The following is a 16,352-nucleotide window of genomic DNA, read 5'->3' as shown; positions in this document are numbered from 1 at the left end:
AGCTGGAGAGAACTGGCGAGTTCTGTAGAGAGCAGGAGAGTTCTGTAGAGAGCTGGAGAGTTCTGTAGAGAGCTGGATAGTTCTGTAGAGAGCTGGAGAGTTCTGTAGAGAGCTGGAGAGTTCTGATGTCCGTCTGACCAGAGCACAGCCCAACATAAGAGTCTCCCGCCAACAGCTCCTTTCAGATCCACTCCTCTCCATGTCTGTGCCTCTGTGTGTGTGTCACACCATGGCCAGGCTGGAATCTTTTTATAAGGAAGAAAAGCCGAAGGCAAGGGAGCAGTAAATACAAGGAAGGATATTAGATGGGCTATTTACATAATGCTTGGCAATGAGAATGAAAGAGGTTTGTTCTCAGTGTAGTAAACACTGACCTTAAGGAATAGTCTGGACTATCATTGCAGCACTGGTAATGTGGAACATGGCCATGCAGATATATGATCTAATAAAATCCTCTTCGTTCATCCGTTCATCCATTCATCCTTCTTCTGTGATGTTCCCTGCCCTGTTACTGCAGCATGGAAAAATGGACACACACACACACACACACACACACACACACACACACACACACACACACACAAACGCACACACACACACTCACACACACACACACACACACACACACACACACACACACACACACACACACACACACACACACACACACACACACACACACACACACAGATGTTGAAGGTCCCACCGGTCAGGTCACTCAGGTATGGAGATGCTCAAAATTGGAAAAACACTGCAAGAACCACATCAAGAAAACTGACAAAGTTTCAGAGCGGATGTGTTATATTTTCCAATAAAACAAGTGGTAAAATATTCATTACTTGACTTTGAAATATTTCATTTTTTTGTAAAATTTTGACTCTGCAGTTTTTCCTGTTGAGCAGAAAATGAGGGATAGATATATTGATATACTTCTCCTGATACTGTGCTGATATTACATTTGTATCAGCAGCCAGCAACAATGCAATTGTTCTCAGAGGTCGGTGTAATAGCCTGGTAGCCTTGTCAGTGTATGATTTGTCTCAATAATGAAAAAAATCTAAACTTGAAGACATGGCAGGAATTCTGATGGCATCATGGATCAATGGCAGCAGAGAGTCAACCCAGGAAACCCAGGTAACCTAGTATAAACTGAGAGACAGTTGGAAAACGAACGTGAAGACCTTCGTTACATAGCTTTCTTTATTTGATGAAAATTAAGTATTTTATTCACTAGGCTATTGAAAAGCTCAAATTAACCTGATCTGATAACTAGCTGGTCTCTTTGCATTGTCATCCCAGAATTAGGTGCTAGATAGATAACACTTTCTATACAACTATTCTCCATCCACAGAGGTCTCCCAGAACAAACTAAGCCAGGCAGAGCATGCAGAGATATGCCAGCAGGAATGGCCCTTTTGAGATACTCAGGAAAATTGAAACGAGTATTAATCAGATTGCTCAGCTCACCGGCCAGTAAACAACATGCACACACACACACACACACACACACACACACACACACACACACACACACACACACACACACACACACACACACACACACACTTTAACGTATGCATGCATAGAAAACAAACAGACTATCCTCTTAGCGGGCTTGCAGCGCGCCACATGAAAGGGCCACCTCTGACCTGCGGTCAAACTAGTCCACTCTCTCGCAATTCAATTTGGAGTCCCGACACACAAGCTGACAGACACTGGTTTATTGTCAAAATGTTACCTGACTGGGAGAGAAAGATGAGAGTAGTTTCTAGAAGATGTTGTGAGGTGTCAACCACAGTTGGTGATTCATAGATTTCTCTAAATCACAGAGACACAAGAACAGAACAGAACAGCAGGACAGGACAGGACAGGAGAGGACAGGACAGGACAGGAAAGGACAGGTAGCCATTCAACTCACCTCTACCGGTTGCTTCTTTCACTAAAAGCTGAGGACGTAAAGAGCGACTGCCTTAAAAAGCAATGAACAAATCCCTTTGAAAACGACCTATGTGGCATCGATATGAGCCAGGCACAGTTATTCTAGTGTAAAAATTGACAACAAAGTGTAAATAGGATCTGTCACATCGTGATCTGTTTCACCTGTCCTTGTGCTTGTCTCCACCCTCTCCAGGTGTCACCCATCTTCCCCATTATCCCCTGGGTATTTATACATGTGTTTTCTGCCTGTCTCTGCCAGTTCGTCTTGTTTTGTCAAACAACCAGCGTGTTACTCTGTGCTCCTGCTTTTCCTCTTCTCTGTTTGTTTCTAGTCCTCCCGGTTTTGACCCTTGCCAGCCTTGCCTCTGAACCTGCCTGCCTGACCATACTGGCTGCCCTGACCTCGAGCGTGCCTGCCACTCTGTACCTCCTGGACTCTGACCTTGTTATGATCTTTTGCCTGTCCACAACCATTCTCTTTCCTGCCCCTTGGATACTAATGAATATCAGACTCGAACCATCTGCCTCCTGGGTCTGCATCTGGGTCTCACCCTGTGCCCTTATAGTACGAACTGACAATGACAGACACGACAGAGTTGGACCAGCTCCGCCACGCTGTCTCCCTGCAGGGAGTCACCACTGGGAGGCATGAGGAGCTACTGCTGGACCTTTTGGAAGGGCTTCGTTCCCTGACAGAACGCCACGACCAGTGGTTTAAGGCTATTATGTAGCAAATCAGTGAGTTAGCTCATAGGCAGCCTGCCACCTCTGAGAACCTCCAACCACCCAGGAACCTGTCTACTATCAGTGGTGGGTGTGTACAGCCTACCGCTATCCCTGAGAACCCCGCTTACCTCCTCCGTTGATATTCTGGGAATCGTGGAACCTGCGGGGCTTTTCTTTGTCAGTGCTCCCTGATTTTTGAGCTACAGCCATCTTCGATCCCTTCGGACCAGCCGAAGATAGCGTATATTATTACACTAATGTCGTGAAGGGCGCTCTCCTGGACTATGGCAGTTTGGGAGCAACAATCTGCCATCTGTCGTAATCTGGAAGATTTCAGGGCAGAGGTGAGGAAGGTGTTCGATTCTCCGGTACCCGGGAGAAAGGCGTCCCAAAAACTACTGGAATTACGTCAAGACTCCCATAGTGTGGCAGACTACGCCATAGATTTTCACAAGTTGGCCGCCGAGAGTGCCTGGAATCTGGAGTCCCTTTCTGATACCCTCCTTCACGGAGTTTCAGAGGAAATATAAGACGAGCTAGCAGCTCGGGAGTTACCGCTGGGCCTCGATTCCCTTATCGCCCTTACTCTTAGGATTGATGGGCGTCTACGGGAACGCAGAAGTGCGAAGAGGTCTAGTGTTGGGCACACTCGTTCATCCTCTGCGGCTTGTTCATCTCCGTAGGAATCCGGAATTCCCAAAGGCTGTATTTCCGAGAGGACCCGAAGCCACCCGAGTTTCTTCGAGAATCATCGGCGACGGGTGAATCAGATACTCCGGAACTAAGCAACTGGGCAGAGCTAGATTATCGCCTAGGGAACGCTCACATAGGCTAAGTTTCAACAGTTGTTTGTACTGTGGGGCAACGGGACATTATATAGCCACCTGCCCGGTTAAGAAACCTATTTCTTTAGTAGGTACAAGTACTCTGGTGAGCCAGACTGGGAATCCTTTAATTCCCATAGACCGCACTCCCTTTTTTGTGATGCTTCTGTGGGGAGACCAGTCTAAGTCTTTCCGGGTGCTCATTGACTCTGGGGCTGATGAGAGTTATGGACCCTACCCTAGTTTCTGAATTAGGTATCCCCACTCAACTCCTCTCTGTTCCCATGGACGCTAGAGCACTCGATGGCCACTCCATTGGTAGAGTTACCCACAGCACTATTCCTGTTAATCTGTGGATTTCAGGAAATCAATGAGGAGAGGCTTTACAGCTTCTCCTCATTGAGTCCCCCATGTTCCTGTTTTGGGATTTTCTTGGCTCCAAAAACACAACCCCATTATTGACTGGACCACGAGTTCACTCATTGCCTCAAAGCAGCGCAGCCTTCCCCGAGACGGCCTCCTCAGGGCTTAAGTCAAGCCTTGGATTTCATGGTAGTCCCCACAGACTACCATGACCTCCCTGAGGTCTTCAGCAAGGCATGACATAACGATCAAAAATCGTTACCCCCTACCAATCCTCTCCTTGGTTTTCAAACCTCTCCAGGGGGCTACCATCTTCTCCAAGCAGGACCTTCGGAATGCCTACCACCTGGTTCGGATATGCGAAGGGGATGAGTGGAAGACAGCCTTCAACACTGCCAGAGGACATTATGAGTACCAGGTCATGCCGTTTGGACTCACTAACGCCCCGACAATCTTCCAGGCCCTGTGCTCCGGGACATGATAATCGTTTCGTGTTCATCTACCTCGACGACATCCTGTTTTTTTCCCGATCTGCCCAAGAACACGTCCTGTATGTTCAACAAATCCTTCAGCGCCTCTTGGAGAACAAGTTATTTGTGAAAGGGGAGAAGTGCGAGCTCCACCGTTCTATCCTATCCTTTCTGGGATATGTCATCACGGAAGGAAGTATTCAGACGAACCCGGAAAAGGTGAAAGCAGTAGTGGATTGGCCCCAGCCTACATCCAGGGTGCAGCTGCAAAGTTTCCTGGGGTTTGCCAATTTCTACCGGCGTTTCATTCAAGGCTACAGCACCCTGGCAGTCCCCCTCTCGGCACTCACCTCTCCCAAGGTACCGTTCACATGGTTCCCAGCGGTTGACAGAGCCTTTGTGGACCTAAAGCATCAGTTCACTACAGCCCCCGTTAGTTTGTGGTTGAGGTTGAAGCTTCTCATGTTGGAATGGGGGCTATCCTGTTCCAGCGATCCGTCCAGGACCAAAAGCTTCATCCCTGTGCCTTCCTGTCCCATCGTCTCAACTCTGCAGTAAGAAACAATGACGCTGGTAACCGAGAACTCCTGGCGGTCAAGATGGCACTGGAGAAGTGGAGACACTGGCTGGAGGGAGCAGAACATCTGTTTTTGGTTTGGACCGACCACAAGAATTTGGATGATCTCCGCACAGCCAAGCACCATAACTTCAGGCAGGCCCGGTGAGCTCTGTTATTCACAAGGTTCAACTTCCCCATTTCCTATCGCCCAGGTTCCAAGAATGTTAAACCTGATGCCCTCTCTCACCTGTACAGTATTGCTGCCAAATCCTCTGACTCCGGGACCATCCTCCCTACCTCATGCCTTGTGGCTGCTGTTGGCTTGGGTATTGGGACCCTGGTCTGCAAGGCACAACGTTCCCAGCCTACCCCTGGAGGGGGCCCGGCTAACCGGTTGTTTGCCCCTAATTCAGTCCGGTCCCGGGTCATTCCTCCAGGCTTATCTGTCATCTGGGTTCCTGTCGAACCCTGTCCTTCCTCCGGCAATGTTTCTGGTGTGCCACAATGGTTCCTGACGCCTCTGCCTTCGTCGCCGCATGCACAGTTTGTGCTCAGAATAAGACTCCATGGCAAAGCCCCTTTCAGCCTCCTTCAGCCACTACCTGTCCCTCATTGTCCCTGGTCCCATATCTTCCTGGACTTTGTCATTAGGCTCCCTTCGTCTGATGGCAACACCGTCATTCTGACGGTAGTGGATCGGTTTTCCAAAGCCGCCCATTTCATCCCTCTCCCCAAACTATCCTCTGCCAAAGAAATGGCCCAGCTCATGGTGCAGCACGTCTTCAACAACCTTAAGATGCCTCGTCTCAACCAACCCCACTACCTGGAGCCGACAACTGGTCTGGGTGGAGTTTGCCCGGAACATTCTTCCCTGTTCGGCCACCCTTTCGAGTGCTCCATGTGGTATGAGCCTCCGCTCTTCCCAGAACAAGAGCAGGAAGTCAACATACCCTCGGCCAATATGTTATTCTGCCGCTGTCAGTGTACCTGGAGAAGAGCTTGGGCGGCGCTTCTTAAGACCAACTCCAGGTATCGTCGACGAGCAGACCGCTGCCGGACTCCAGCTCCTCGCTATCGCATTGGGCAGAGGGTATGACTATCCACACGGGACCTGCCCCTTCGGGTAGAGTCTCGCAAACTTTTCCCTTGTCTCATTGGCCCTTTCCCCATCTCTAGAGTCCTTAGTTCCACAGCTGTTTGTCTTTTGTTACCCCGTACCCTCCGTATTCACCCTACGTTCCATGTGTCTAGGATTAAACCCGTGTCTCACAGTCCTTTGTCTTCTGTTTCCAGGCCTACCCCCCCGTGTCATCGATGACCATCCAGCATACACGGTGAGACGCCTCCTGAGTGTTCGACCGTAGGGCAGGGATTTCCAGTACCTGGTTGACTGGGAGGGTTATGGCCCGGTGGAGAAGTTCAGGGTCCTCGCTAGAGACATCCTGGACCCAGCCCTAGAGAGAGAGGGGGGGGGGGGGGGGGGGGGGGGGGGGTACTGTCACACCCTGATCTGTTTCACCTGTCCTTGTGCTTGTCTCCACCCTATCCAGGTGTCACCCATCTTCCCCATTATCCCCATGGGTATTTATACCTGTGTTTTCTGCCTGTCTGTGCCAGTTCATCGTGCTTTGTCAAATCAACCAGCGTGTTACTCTGTGCTCCTGCTTTTTCCTCTTCTCTGTTGGTTTCTAGTCCTCCCGGTTTTGACCCATACCCGCCTTGACTCTGAACCCGCACTTATAGGATCATAAGGTCAGTCTCATCTAAAACGGAGTTTGGAACATCCGTGCGTCACAAAGGGAACATGAAGGTTGGGTTTGGATTTGACGATATTCCTTTGCCTACTAATATTATTTTCCCCTGGGCTCGCAGGCATAATAGTCTAGCAAGAAACACAGTGCTGGGTGCGGCCCAGCGAGTGGTGCTTTCCACCCGTTGGCCCTGGATCGAGGTGAGCGCTTTTTTCCTGGATGTGAATTTCAAGTTTGGGGAAGCTTACAGTTGATTTGATTTACCATTACAACCGATCTACGTGTCAGTTATGAGTTTCATATGCGCATTTTCTAGGAACAGTTTCATTTCAATAATAACGTTTGTGTTTCTCAAAATCATTGTCATGTGGTTAAAAAAAGAAAGAAATGTAAATTATACATCTAAAAGTTAAATTACACTAATGCTTGTGCACAAGCCTCTGCCATATGGACACATTGATTCACAGTGAGCCATTTGAGACAAAAGAAATGAGCACAAGGAACTAAGAGTATCAGTAAGCCTATACATTACATTGTCAACTAAGTAAAAATACATACAGTACCAGTCAAAAGTTTAGCAACGCCTACTGATTCAAGGGCTTTTCTTTATTTTTACTATTTTCTACATTGTAGAATAATAGTGAAGACATCAAACCTATGAAATAACACAAATAGAATAGAATAGTAAGCAAAAAAGTGTTAAACAAATCAAAATATATTTTATATTTTAGATTATTCAAAGTAGCCACCCTTTGCCTTGGTGACAGCTTTGCACACTCTTGGCATTCTCTCAACCAGCTTCACTGGAATGCTTTTCCAACAGTCTTGAAGGAGTTCCCGCATATGCTGAGCACTTGCTGGTTGCTTTACCTTCACTCTGCGGTCCAACTCATCCCAAACCATCTCAATTGGGTTGAGGTCAGGTGATTGTGTAGACCAGGTCATCTGATGCAGTACTCCATCACTCTCCTTGGTCAAATAGCCCTTACACAATCTGGAGGTGTGTTGGGTCATTGTCCTGTTGAAAAACAAATGACAGTCCCACTAAGCGCAAACCAGATGGGATGGCGTATCGCTGCAGAAGTCTGTGGTAGCCTTGCTGGTTAAGTGTGCCTTGAATTCTAAATAATTCACAGACAGTATCCCCAGAAAACCACCCCCACACCATTACACCTCCTCCTCCATGCTTAACGGTGGGAACCACACATGCAGAGATCATCCGTTCACCTACTCTGCATCTCACAAAGACACGGCGGTTGGAACCAAAAATCTCAAAATTGGAATCATCAGCCCAACGGACAGATTCCTACCAGTCTAATGTCTCTTTCTTGTGTTTCTGGACCCAAGCAAGTATCTTCTTGTTATTAGTGCCTTTTAGTAGTGGTTTCTTTGCAGCAATTCGACCATGAAGGCCTGATTCACACAGTCTCCTCAGAACAGTTGATGTTGAGATGTGTCTGTTACTTAAACTCTGTGAAGCATTTATTTTGCTTGCAATTACTGACGCTGGTAACTCTCTAATGAACATATCCTCAGTAGCAGAGGTAACTTCCTTTCCTGTGGCGGTGCTCACGAGAGCCAGTTTCATCATAGTGCTTGATGAAAAAGTGCTTGAAACAGAACAGGCCGTGACACACACCTATTCATTTAAATGCATTCAAGGTGACTATATCATGAAGCTGGTTGAGAGAATGCCAACAGTGTGGAAAGCTGTCATCAAGGCAAAGGGTGGCTACTTTGAAGAATCTCAAATGAAACTTTTTTTGGTTACTACATTATTCCAAATGTGTTATTTCATAGTTTTGATGTCTTCATTATTATTCTACATTGTAGAAAATACATGTGGTCGGAATATTGGCGATAGCTTGGTGAGATTTGACATACCCCCTGAGCCCACTCAGACACTCTTGAAACCCACTCCAAATGGGATCTACAAATGTGGCTCATGTGCACAGTGCAATAGCACTATAAAAACATCCTTCTTCAGAAAACCACACACAGGTCGAAAAATCCCTGTTAGGGGGATCATCTCATGCAAGACCAAGTGAGTAATCTATCTCATCACCCATTCATGTGGGAAAGCCTATGTAGGACAAACAAAAAGACAATTAAAACAACGCATAGCTGAACACCACAGCTCAATCAGGTGTAAGAACATTGACTAACCAGTAGCAGCTCACTTTGTTGAAGCTAACCATCCAATCTCCTCCCTCAAAAACATATGCATTGAGCATGTTGCTCTACCAAGGAGAGGAGGTAACATACAGATCCTACTACATAGGGAGGCTGACTGGATATCCTATCTAAAAACATTGACCCCTAGTGGTCTGAATATTGACTTTGATCTCAGGCCCTTATGAACAATTCTCTCTTTTATGAACAAGTCTTATACATTGATATATTCTTTCTACAGCTTATCAGTGTACAGCTAATATGTTCCCCCTGTTCATGACGCTAATTATGTATTATGGTTGAACCAAAAGATTACATATAACAAAATACATTAAATTAAATAGGAAACAGTTAAATATGCTAAATTGAATTCAACAATAATGTATGTTGATGCAAATATTATGCACAATATTCAATTATATTTCCATATGATAACAATAGCCTGATATATTCATTAATGGCCATTATGCCATTAATTATAGTTTTTTTAACAGTTTCACTCAATTCATTCTATTTAACATAATAATTAAAACACACCCCTCACTATTGTCATTAGTTGCAGTAATTGACTGTTTGTCTACATTACCTGGTTCAAGCATTAATGACATCACACTGAAGAAGGCACAGTGATGCCAAAACGTTGGTGATTTACCCAATAAATGACTGGGAGTTGAAGTCGGAAGAATATATACACTTAGGTTAAACTCATTAAAAGTTGTTTAAACCACTCCACAAATGTCTTGTTAACAAACTATAGTTTGGCAAGTCGGTAAGGACATCTACCGTGTGCGTGACACAGTAATTTTTCCAACAATTGTTTACAGACAGATTATTTCACTTATAATTCACTGCATTAAAATTCCAGTGGGTCAGAAGTTTACATACACTAAGTTGACTGCCTTTCAACAGCTTGGAAAATTCCAGAAAATGTTGTCATGGCTTTAGAAGCTTCTGATAGGCTAATTGACATAATTTGTGTCAATTGGAGGTGTACCTGTGGATGTATTTCAAGGCCAACCTTCAAACTCAGTGCCTCTTTGCTTGACATCATGGGAAAATCAAAAGAAATCAGCCAAGACCTCAGAAAAAAATTGTAGACCTCCACAAGTCTGGTTCATCCTTGGGAGCCATTTCCAAACACCTGAAGGCAACACGTTCATCTGTACAAACAATAGTATGCAAGTATAAACACCATGGGACCACGCAACAGTCATACCGCTCAGGAAGGAGACGTGTTCAGTCTCCTAGAGATGAACGTACTTTGGTACTTCGTGCAAATCAATCCCATAACAACAGCAAAGGACCTTGTGAAGATGCTGGAGAAAACAGGTACAAAAGTATCTACACGTATATCCACAGTAAAACAAGTCCTATATCGACATAACCTGAAAGAGCGCTCAGCAAGGAAGTGCTCCAAAACCGCCATAAACAAGCCAGACCACGGTTTGCAACTGCACATGGGGATAAAGATCATACTTTTTGGGAAATATCCTCTGGTCTGATGAAACAAAAATAGAACTGTTTGGCTATAATGCGAGGAAAAAGGGGGATGCTTGCAAGCCGGGGATGCATTTAATCCTCGTAGAAAATCATTGTCTTAGGTCAGTTAGGATCACCACTTTCTTTTAAGAATGTGAAATGTCAGAAAAATAGTAGAGAATATATTATTTCAGCTGTTATTTATTTCATCACATTCCAAGTGGTTCAGAAGTTTACATACACTCAATTAGTATTTGGCAGCATTGCCTTTAAATTGTTTAACTTGGGTCAAACGTTTTTTCCACAAGCTTCCCACAATAAGTTGGGTGAATTTTGGCCCATTCCTCCTGACAGAGCTGGTGTAACTGAGTCAGGTTTGTAGGCCTCCTTGCTCGCACATGCTTTTTCAGTTCTGCCCACAAATTTTCTATGGGATTGAGGTCAGGGTTTTGTGATGGCCACTCCAATACCTTGACTTTGTTGCCCTTACGCAATTTTGCTACAACTTTGGGAGTATGCTTGGTGTCATTGTCCATTTGGAAGACCCATTTGTGACCAAGCTTTAACTTCCTGACTGATGTCTTGAGACGTTGCTTCAATATATCCACATAATTCTCCTCCCTCATGATGCCATCTATTTTGTGAAGTGCACCAGTCCCTCCTGCAGCAAAGCACCCACATAACATGATGCTGCCACCCCCGTGCATCACAGTGGGGATGGTGTTCTTCAGCTTGCAAGCAATGTTCATTATGTCCAACCAGTTCTATTTTTGTTTGATCAGAGGGGACATTTCTCCAAAAAGTATGATATTTGTCCCCATGTGCAGTTGCAAACCGTAGTCTGGCTTTTTTTATGGAGGTTTTGGAGCAATGGCTTCTTCCTTGCTGAGCGGCCTTTCAGGTTATGACGATATAGGACTTGTTTTACTGTGGATATCGATACTTTTGTACCTGTTTCCTCCAACATCTTCACAAGGTCCTTTGCTGTTGGTCTGGGATTGATTGGCACTTTTTGCACCAAAGTACGTTCATCTCTAGGAGACAGAAGGCATCTCCTTCCTGAGCGGTATGACTTTTGTGTGGTTACATAGTGTTTTTACTTGCTTAATATTGTTTGTACAGATAAACGTGGTACCTTCAGGTGTTTGGAAATGGCTCCCAAGGATGAACCAGACTTGTGGAGGTCTACAATTTCTCTTCTGAGGTCTTGGCTGATTTCTTTTGATTTTCCCATGATGTCAAGCAAAGAGGCACTGAGATTGAAGGTAGGCCTTGAAATACATCCACGGGTACACCTCCAATTGACTCAAATTATGTCAATTATCCTATCAGAAGCTTCTAAAGCCATTACATTATTTTCTGGAATTTTCCAAGCTGTTTAAAGGCACAGTCAACTTAGTTTATGTAAACTTCTGACCCACTGGAAATGTGATACAGTGAAATAATCTGTCTGTAAACAATTGTTAGAAAAATTACTTGTGTCAATCACAAAGTAGATTTCCTTACCGACTTGCCAAAGCTATAGTTTGTTAACAAGAAATCTGTGGAGTGGTTGAAATACGAGTTGTATTGAGTTCAACCTAAGTGTATGTAAACTGTATTAATGCAGAAATAACATGCAAAACAGGCAACATTTGTTTTGCTAAAAATGTGGAGCTCAAAACAGGTGGTGCTCTATCATAATTTTAACCTGACTTTGTTGACTTACCGTGTGAGGTGAAGAAACAATGAGTGAGGAGCTCAGTTTATTGGTGATGGTAAGTTCAGACAATCAGAAATCCTACATTTCAGTGCAGCAGGCCATTTAGACGATTTCTATGAATGCTCAGATTCGCACGCACGTCAACATTATGATGACAGAGAAAGGAGACACATGCACATTGTTCACATGGAGCCTCCAAACAAAATACAATTTTAAACAAATGCAAAACTCCTAAATGATAGTATGAATGAAATAAACCAAAACGTGTTTCTCACAAGTGTAACAGGTTGTGAACTCTGCAAACAACCTTTCAATTCTGAGAATGAGAAACTGTACAGGCCAAATTTAACCCATGCACGAAAGTGAATGTAACCAAAGGAAAGGGATGAACAGTAAATGTACTACTGGTGATATATGTAATGGGGAATTGATACAACTAAACAATCAAAGGGCAAACAGTTAACACAAAAAAAGGAATGCCCAAGAATTGGCGGTAGACAGCTCAGCCTATTCTGGAGAGCTGGGCGCATTCTGGATAGAGATGCGCCAATATCTTCGTCACTCCCCCCTCCCTAGTTCTTGTCTCAACATTTCAAATTATATCTAAGACACATTATCTTCACACATATTTTCGATATATTGCTTTTCACTGACAGGCAGCATCTCAATAATCAGCTAGGCCTATTGCCATGCCCCCAATGACTTTATTAGAAAAGTGATTTATTTCAATCTCCCTGCACTCGGCACCCCATACTCAAAACATAGTCCTGTAGCTATGGACATATATTCAGTATGTGGAGATAAGTGGGTAAGATACATCCTTGGGTTGGTCTCGTGATAGTGGTAGTCTAATGAGCTAATCATCAGTATAACATTCACAATTAATTATCATGATCAAATCGGTCAGATTAATAATTTCAGACAAGGAGAGGAGAAATGTGTGATCGCGGTGCTGTTTAGTAATAGGAGGGAGCGGTATGAGAGAATAAAATATGAATATTAATCCATTCCTCTCCTCCCCGTGACGTAACAGTCCAGTCCGGGGTAGCGATGGTCTACGGTTAGGTCTTATCACTAAGCAGTTAGTTGTGCATCGAACAAGCAACGAACGAGCTCTGGTAACTATACCGCGCAGCTTCACGTTTTCTTCGCGGAAGAAGCCTCCTTCCCTGCCTCGCTTTGCGTATACCACGCGCGTATTATTCCACTCTTAGCTCGCTATCTTTAGTCCGAGTCCGGCATATCATCAGTGAACAGTTTTACAGCTTGAAGAAAAGAGAACGTTGGGACAGGCTGAATTGAAGGAGCGGGCGGAAAAGATCGGAGAGAGAGGAGAGAGGTCACCGTGCCCTGTCTGTATATCGCTCACACCGCGCCATGAATATGCAGCGTATATCCGAGGTGGTGCTGCTGGTGGCCGGGTTTGCTTTGGGGCTCTGTGCTTGTCACACCGTGAAAGGTAGGTGAAGGGGAACTTGGCACTACCTACCCCAAACGTCCTGCGTGGTGCGCTCTCACTCTGCAATGTGCTTCTTGTAGAAGAGGTGGCGATGGGAGGGAGCATAGGGAGAGAGGGTCCATATCGGAGCATTTTGACCACTAATGTGGGCTGATCGCTCTGTGATTCTGTTCATTTAGACCCTCTGATATGATATGGTTATAAGGCTGTCATTTGTAGAGCTTCCGGGGCTCGGGGTGGATTTGTTGATTGTAGGGAGGCTGGTGGAGGAGTGAGTCTATTTCCGAGCAGAGGAGCCTCTGGGACAGGAGGAGTGATGCCGTTGCGTTGAGTGTAACAATGTGTCCAAGTTTTCACTGTGACATAGGTCTATTAATATAGTCTCTCGCCATGTGATAGACATATTTTAGCCTGCCTTCTCTAATCTGCCAAGACAGATCTTAGGTTTTCTAAGAGATATGAGGTGGTAATATTAATAGATAGTAGTCTGATATCTTATTGATTAGGACTATTTAGGCCATATAGTGTCATGATGCTGATATACATATGAGTAGGGATCTATTTATCAGATATTGATATGATGATGCTGCCAATGCTGCTGATGGTGATGGTACTGATGGTGATGATGATGATGATGATGATGATGATGATGATGCTTAATATTATTATTAGCCGTTTAATTGTAATGATCAGCCATAGCATTATCATCATAGGCCTTTAGGCTAATGCTGTTATTGCAGAATTATGATTTATTGATATCGATAATGGATGTTATTGGGGACCGCACTCCCTTGGTGGGATAAATATATCAGTGTTACCGCACATAGGAGACTAACTGCTCTCGAGCTGCTCACAAGCAACTCCGGTGCCACAGGTGAACAAGTTGATCTGGCACCAGGTACACGTAATATACTCCCCGTAGACTGGGGCTTCTGTTGCACCTGGCAGCATTGGCAGTTGTCGGAGGCATGATTAGGTGTTGCTTAGCGCGAGTCACTGTGCGTCGGATAGAAAGCAGCCTTTGCGCCTGGCTTCTCGTGCGCCCAATAGGCATATTTTGTCTCTATATGTTAGTAGCCCAGTAGTATGGAGACGTATGATAATAACCAATGGCCTGATTAGGGAGGCCAAGCTTTTGCTTCACCTGCATTTTCATTTGAATATGATTATAGCCTGACCCTGAGCAGAGCTCAAACCAACGGCCAACAGTGTGTGAGAGAGCAAGCGGTAGAGAATGAGCTGTCAATGGTGCTGATTTGCAATAAATGACTGAGCGTGTTTTAATGCGGTGTCCGTGGTGCTGAAGTTACCAATACATGTGTTTGTTGGTGTTTGTGTGCAACTGGATACATGGTCTGTCCTCAACTCCACCCACAAATGTGTAGACTTTGTCCATCTGGAGATTGCATGGTAGTATCTCAGGACTGTAGGGCTTTTCGAGCCCCTGCTCGGCTGCGAAGTAAGAAGTAAACGAATTACCGCCCAGTCAATGGGGGTGGAAACGCCGGCACAACACGGTTCTAATTGAGTCCCCAGGGCCGCAACGCAGCTCTAAATTCGGGAGAAAATGAGAACCCATTGTTCAATTTACAGTTTGTGCTGTTATCCTGGCCCACCAGCCGCATTTTGAAGTTGCATCTTTAAGTCCGTGTAAAAGCGAGAGAAACACGCGTGTACAGTAACATTCTGAAAAATATCATTTGTTTTCTTCTGCCTTCCCTTAAAATTCAACAGTTGAACGGTGCATCTATGACATATAAGTAACTAGAGAAAACTCTTGAATTGATTGTTCTCCTCGAACTCTTTTGAGGTGCGCTCTTCCACTGTCATTTCCGTTTAGCCACCGTTTCATTGCAAGAACCGTGAATGAATAATCAACTCCCTTTAATTAATCAAAGTCACCATCAAGGCACCCGCTCAAAATCTAGAGCTGTGTGTTTGTGTGTGTATGCCCGTACCGTAAGTATGTGTGTTGGCCCATGTTGACAGCAGCTAAGTACCCAAAACTGCAAAGAAGTGGCGAAGCTATTTACAAAGGCATTATTGCATTCACGGTTGGACTGCACGCTGTGGCTTAAACGAACCCACCATGTCTCACGTTCAGCTGGGTGGTGGGGATATTTTTTTTTCGGGTGAGTAGAAAGCAGTGCATTTTTGTTGTTGTTGCCAGAGCTGCCCGGAACTGCCCGGAACTGTAATTCCATGCAATATGAACTCGGAATTTAGATAGCTCATTACCAGCAGTATGTGTATTTTAATTTACCCTCAGTGTCTGTTTCCATGGAGGAACCTTTTGCAGCTTGACTCAGTCAATAGAGGATGCAATTACTTGGTGATACGTATTGGCCTGCTGCAGGAGTATTTGGGCTGTTGTTGTTAGATTAATGTATATGTGAAAATGAGGTACAGAATGCATAAATGTATTATACAGTGCACGGGGTTTAAATAAATCAAATAAAGAGTTGTGATTAACAGAAACGTCCACCTTCATCAAAAAAGAATGTATTATTTCAATATAGGCTTTGCTTCCTCTTTAGAACACCTGACCTATAAACTGATTATACCAAACATTAGGAACAAATTCGTAATATTGTGTTGCACGTTGAATTTGTCGGCGTGTTTTGTGTGTGTTCGATATAATAAGCAGAAGAGCGAAAGGAAAGAGGACCCCATCAGCCAATAAAAAAGGCGTGACAAAAACAAGCGTCAGATTTATATCCTCCTTTTGCGAGGAAGTGCATTATGGGAGCGCTCTATAAATCGCTGGCCGGGCCAGACAGTGACACAGGAGGCAACACAAATCCTGCCTGACGTGCTGCGACTGGAAAACCATGGTTCAACATGGAGGAGGACATGCTGTTACCTCACTGATCTCAGTACAGCCTTGCTGATCTCAATAGAGCCTTTCT

At 44.8% G+C, this 16,352-nt stretch overlaps 1 protein-coding gene across 1 annotated transcript in view; it reads left to right on the top strand.

The window, feature by feature from the left end:
• The first annotated feature begins 12,769 nt into the window (after positions 1-12,769).
• LOC110503384 (calsyntenin-2) overlaps positions 12,770-16,352 on the top strand; it is a 501,875-nt gene continuing 498,292 nt past the window's right edge. The window contains exon 1 of the mRNA XM_036962198.2: positions 12,770-13,443. Within this exon, the coding sequence (XP_036818093.2) occupies positions 13,362-13,443 (82 nt within the window). The 5' untranslated portion in view covers positions 12,770-13,361. The remainder of the gene's footprint in view (positions 13,444-16,352) is intronic.

This window comes from Oncorhynchus mykiss, chromosome 24 (assembly GCF_057628025.1).
Source record: "Oncorhynchus mykiss isolate SJ-2025 chromosome 24, ASM5762802v1, whole genome shotgun sequence".
Lineage (NCBI taxonomy): Eukaryota > Metazoa > Chordata > Actinopteri > Salmoniformes > Salmonidae > Oncorhynchus > Oncorhynchus mykiss.
The sequence above is the reverse complement of the archived record's forward strand: the minus strand, read 5'-3'. Positions and strand labels throughout refer to the sequence as shown.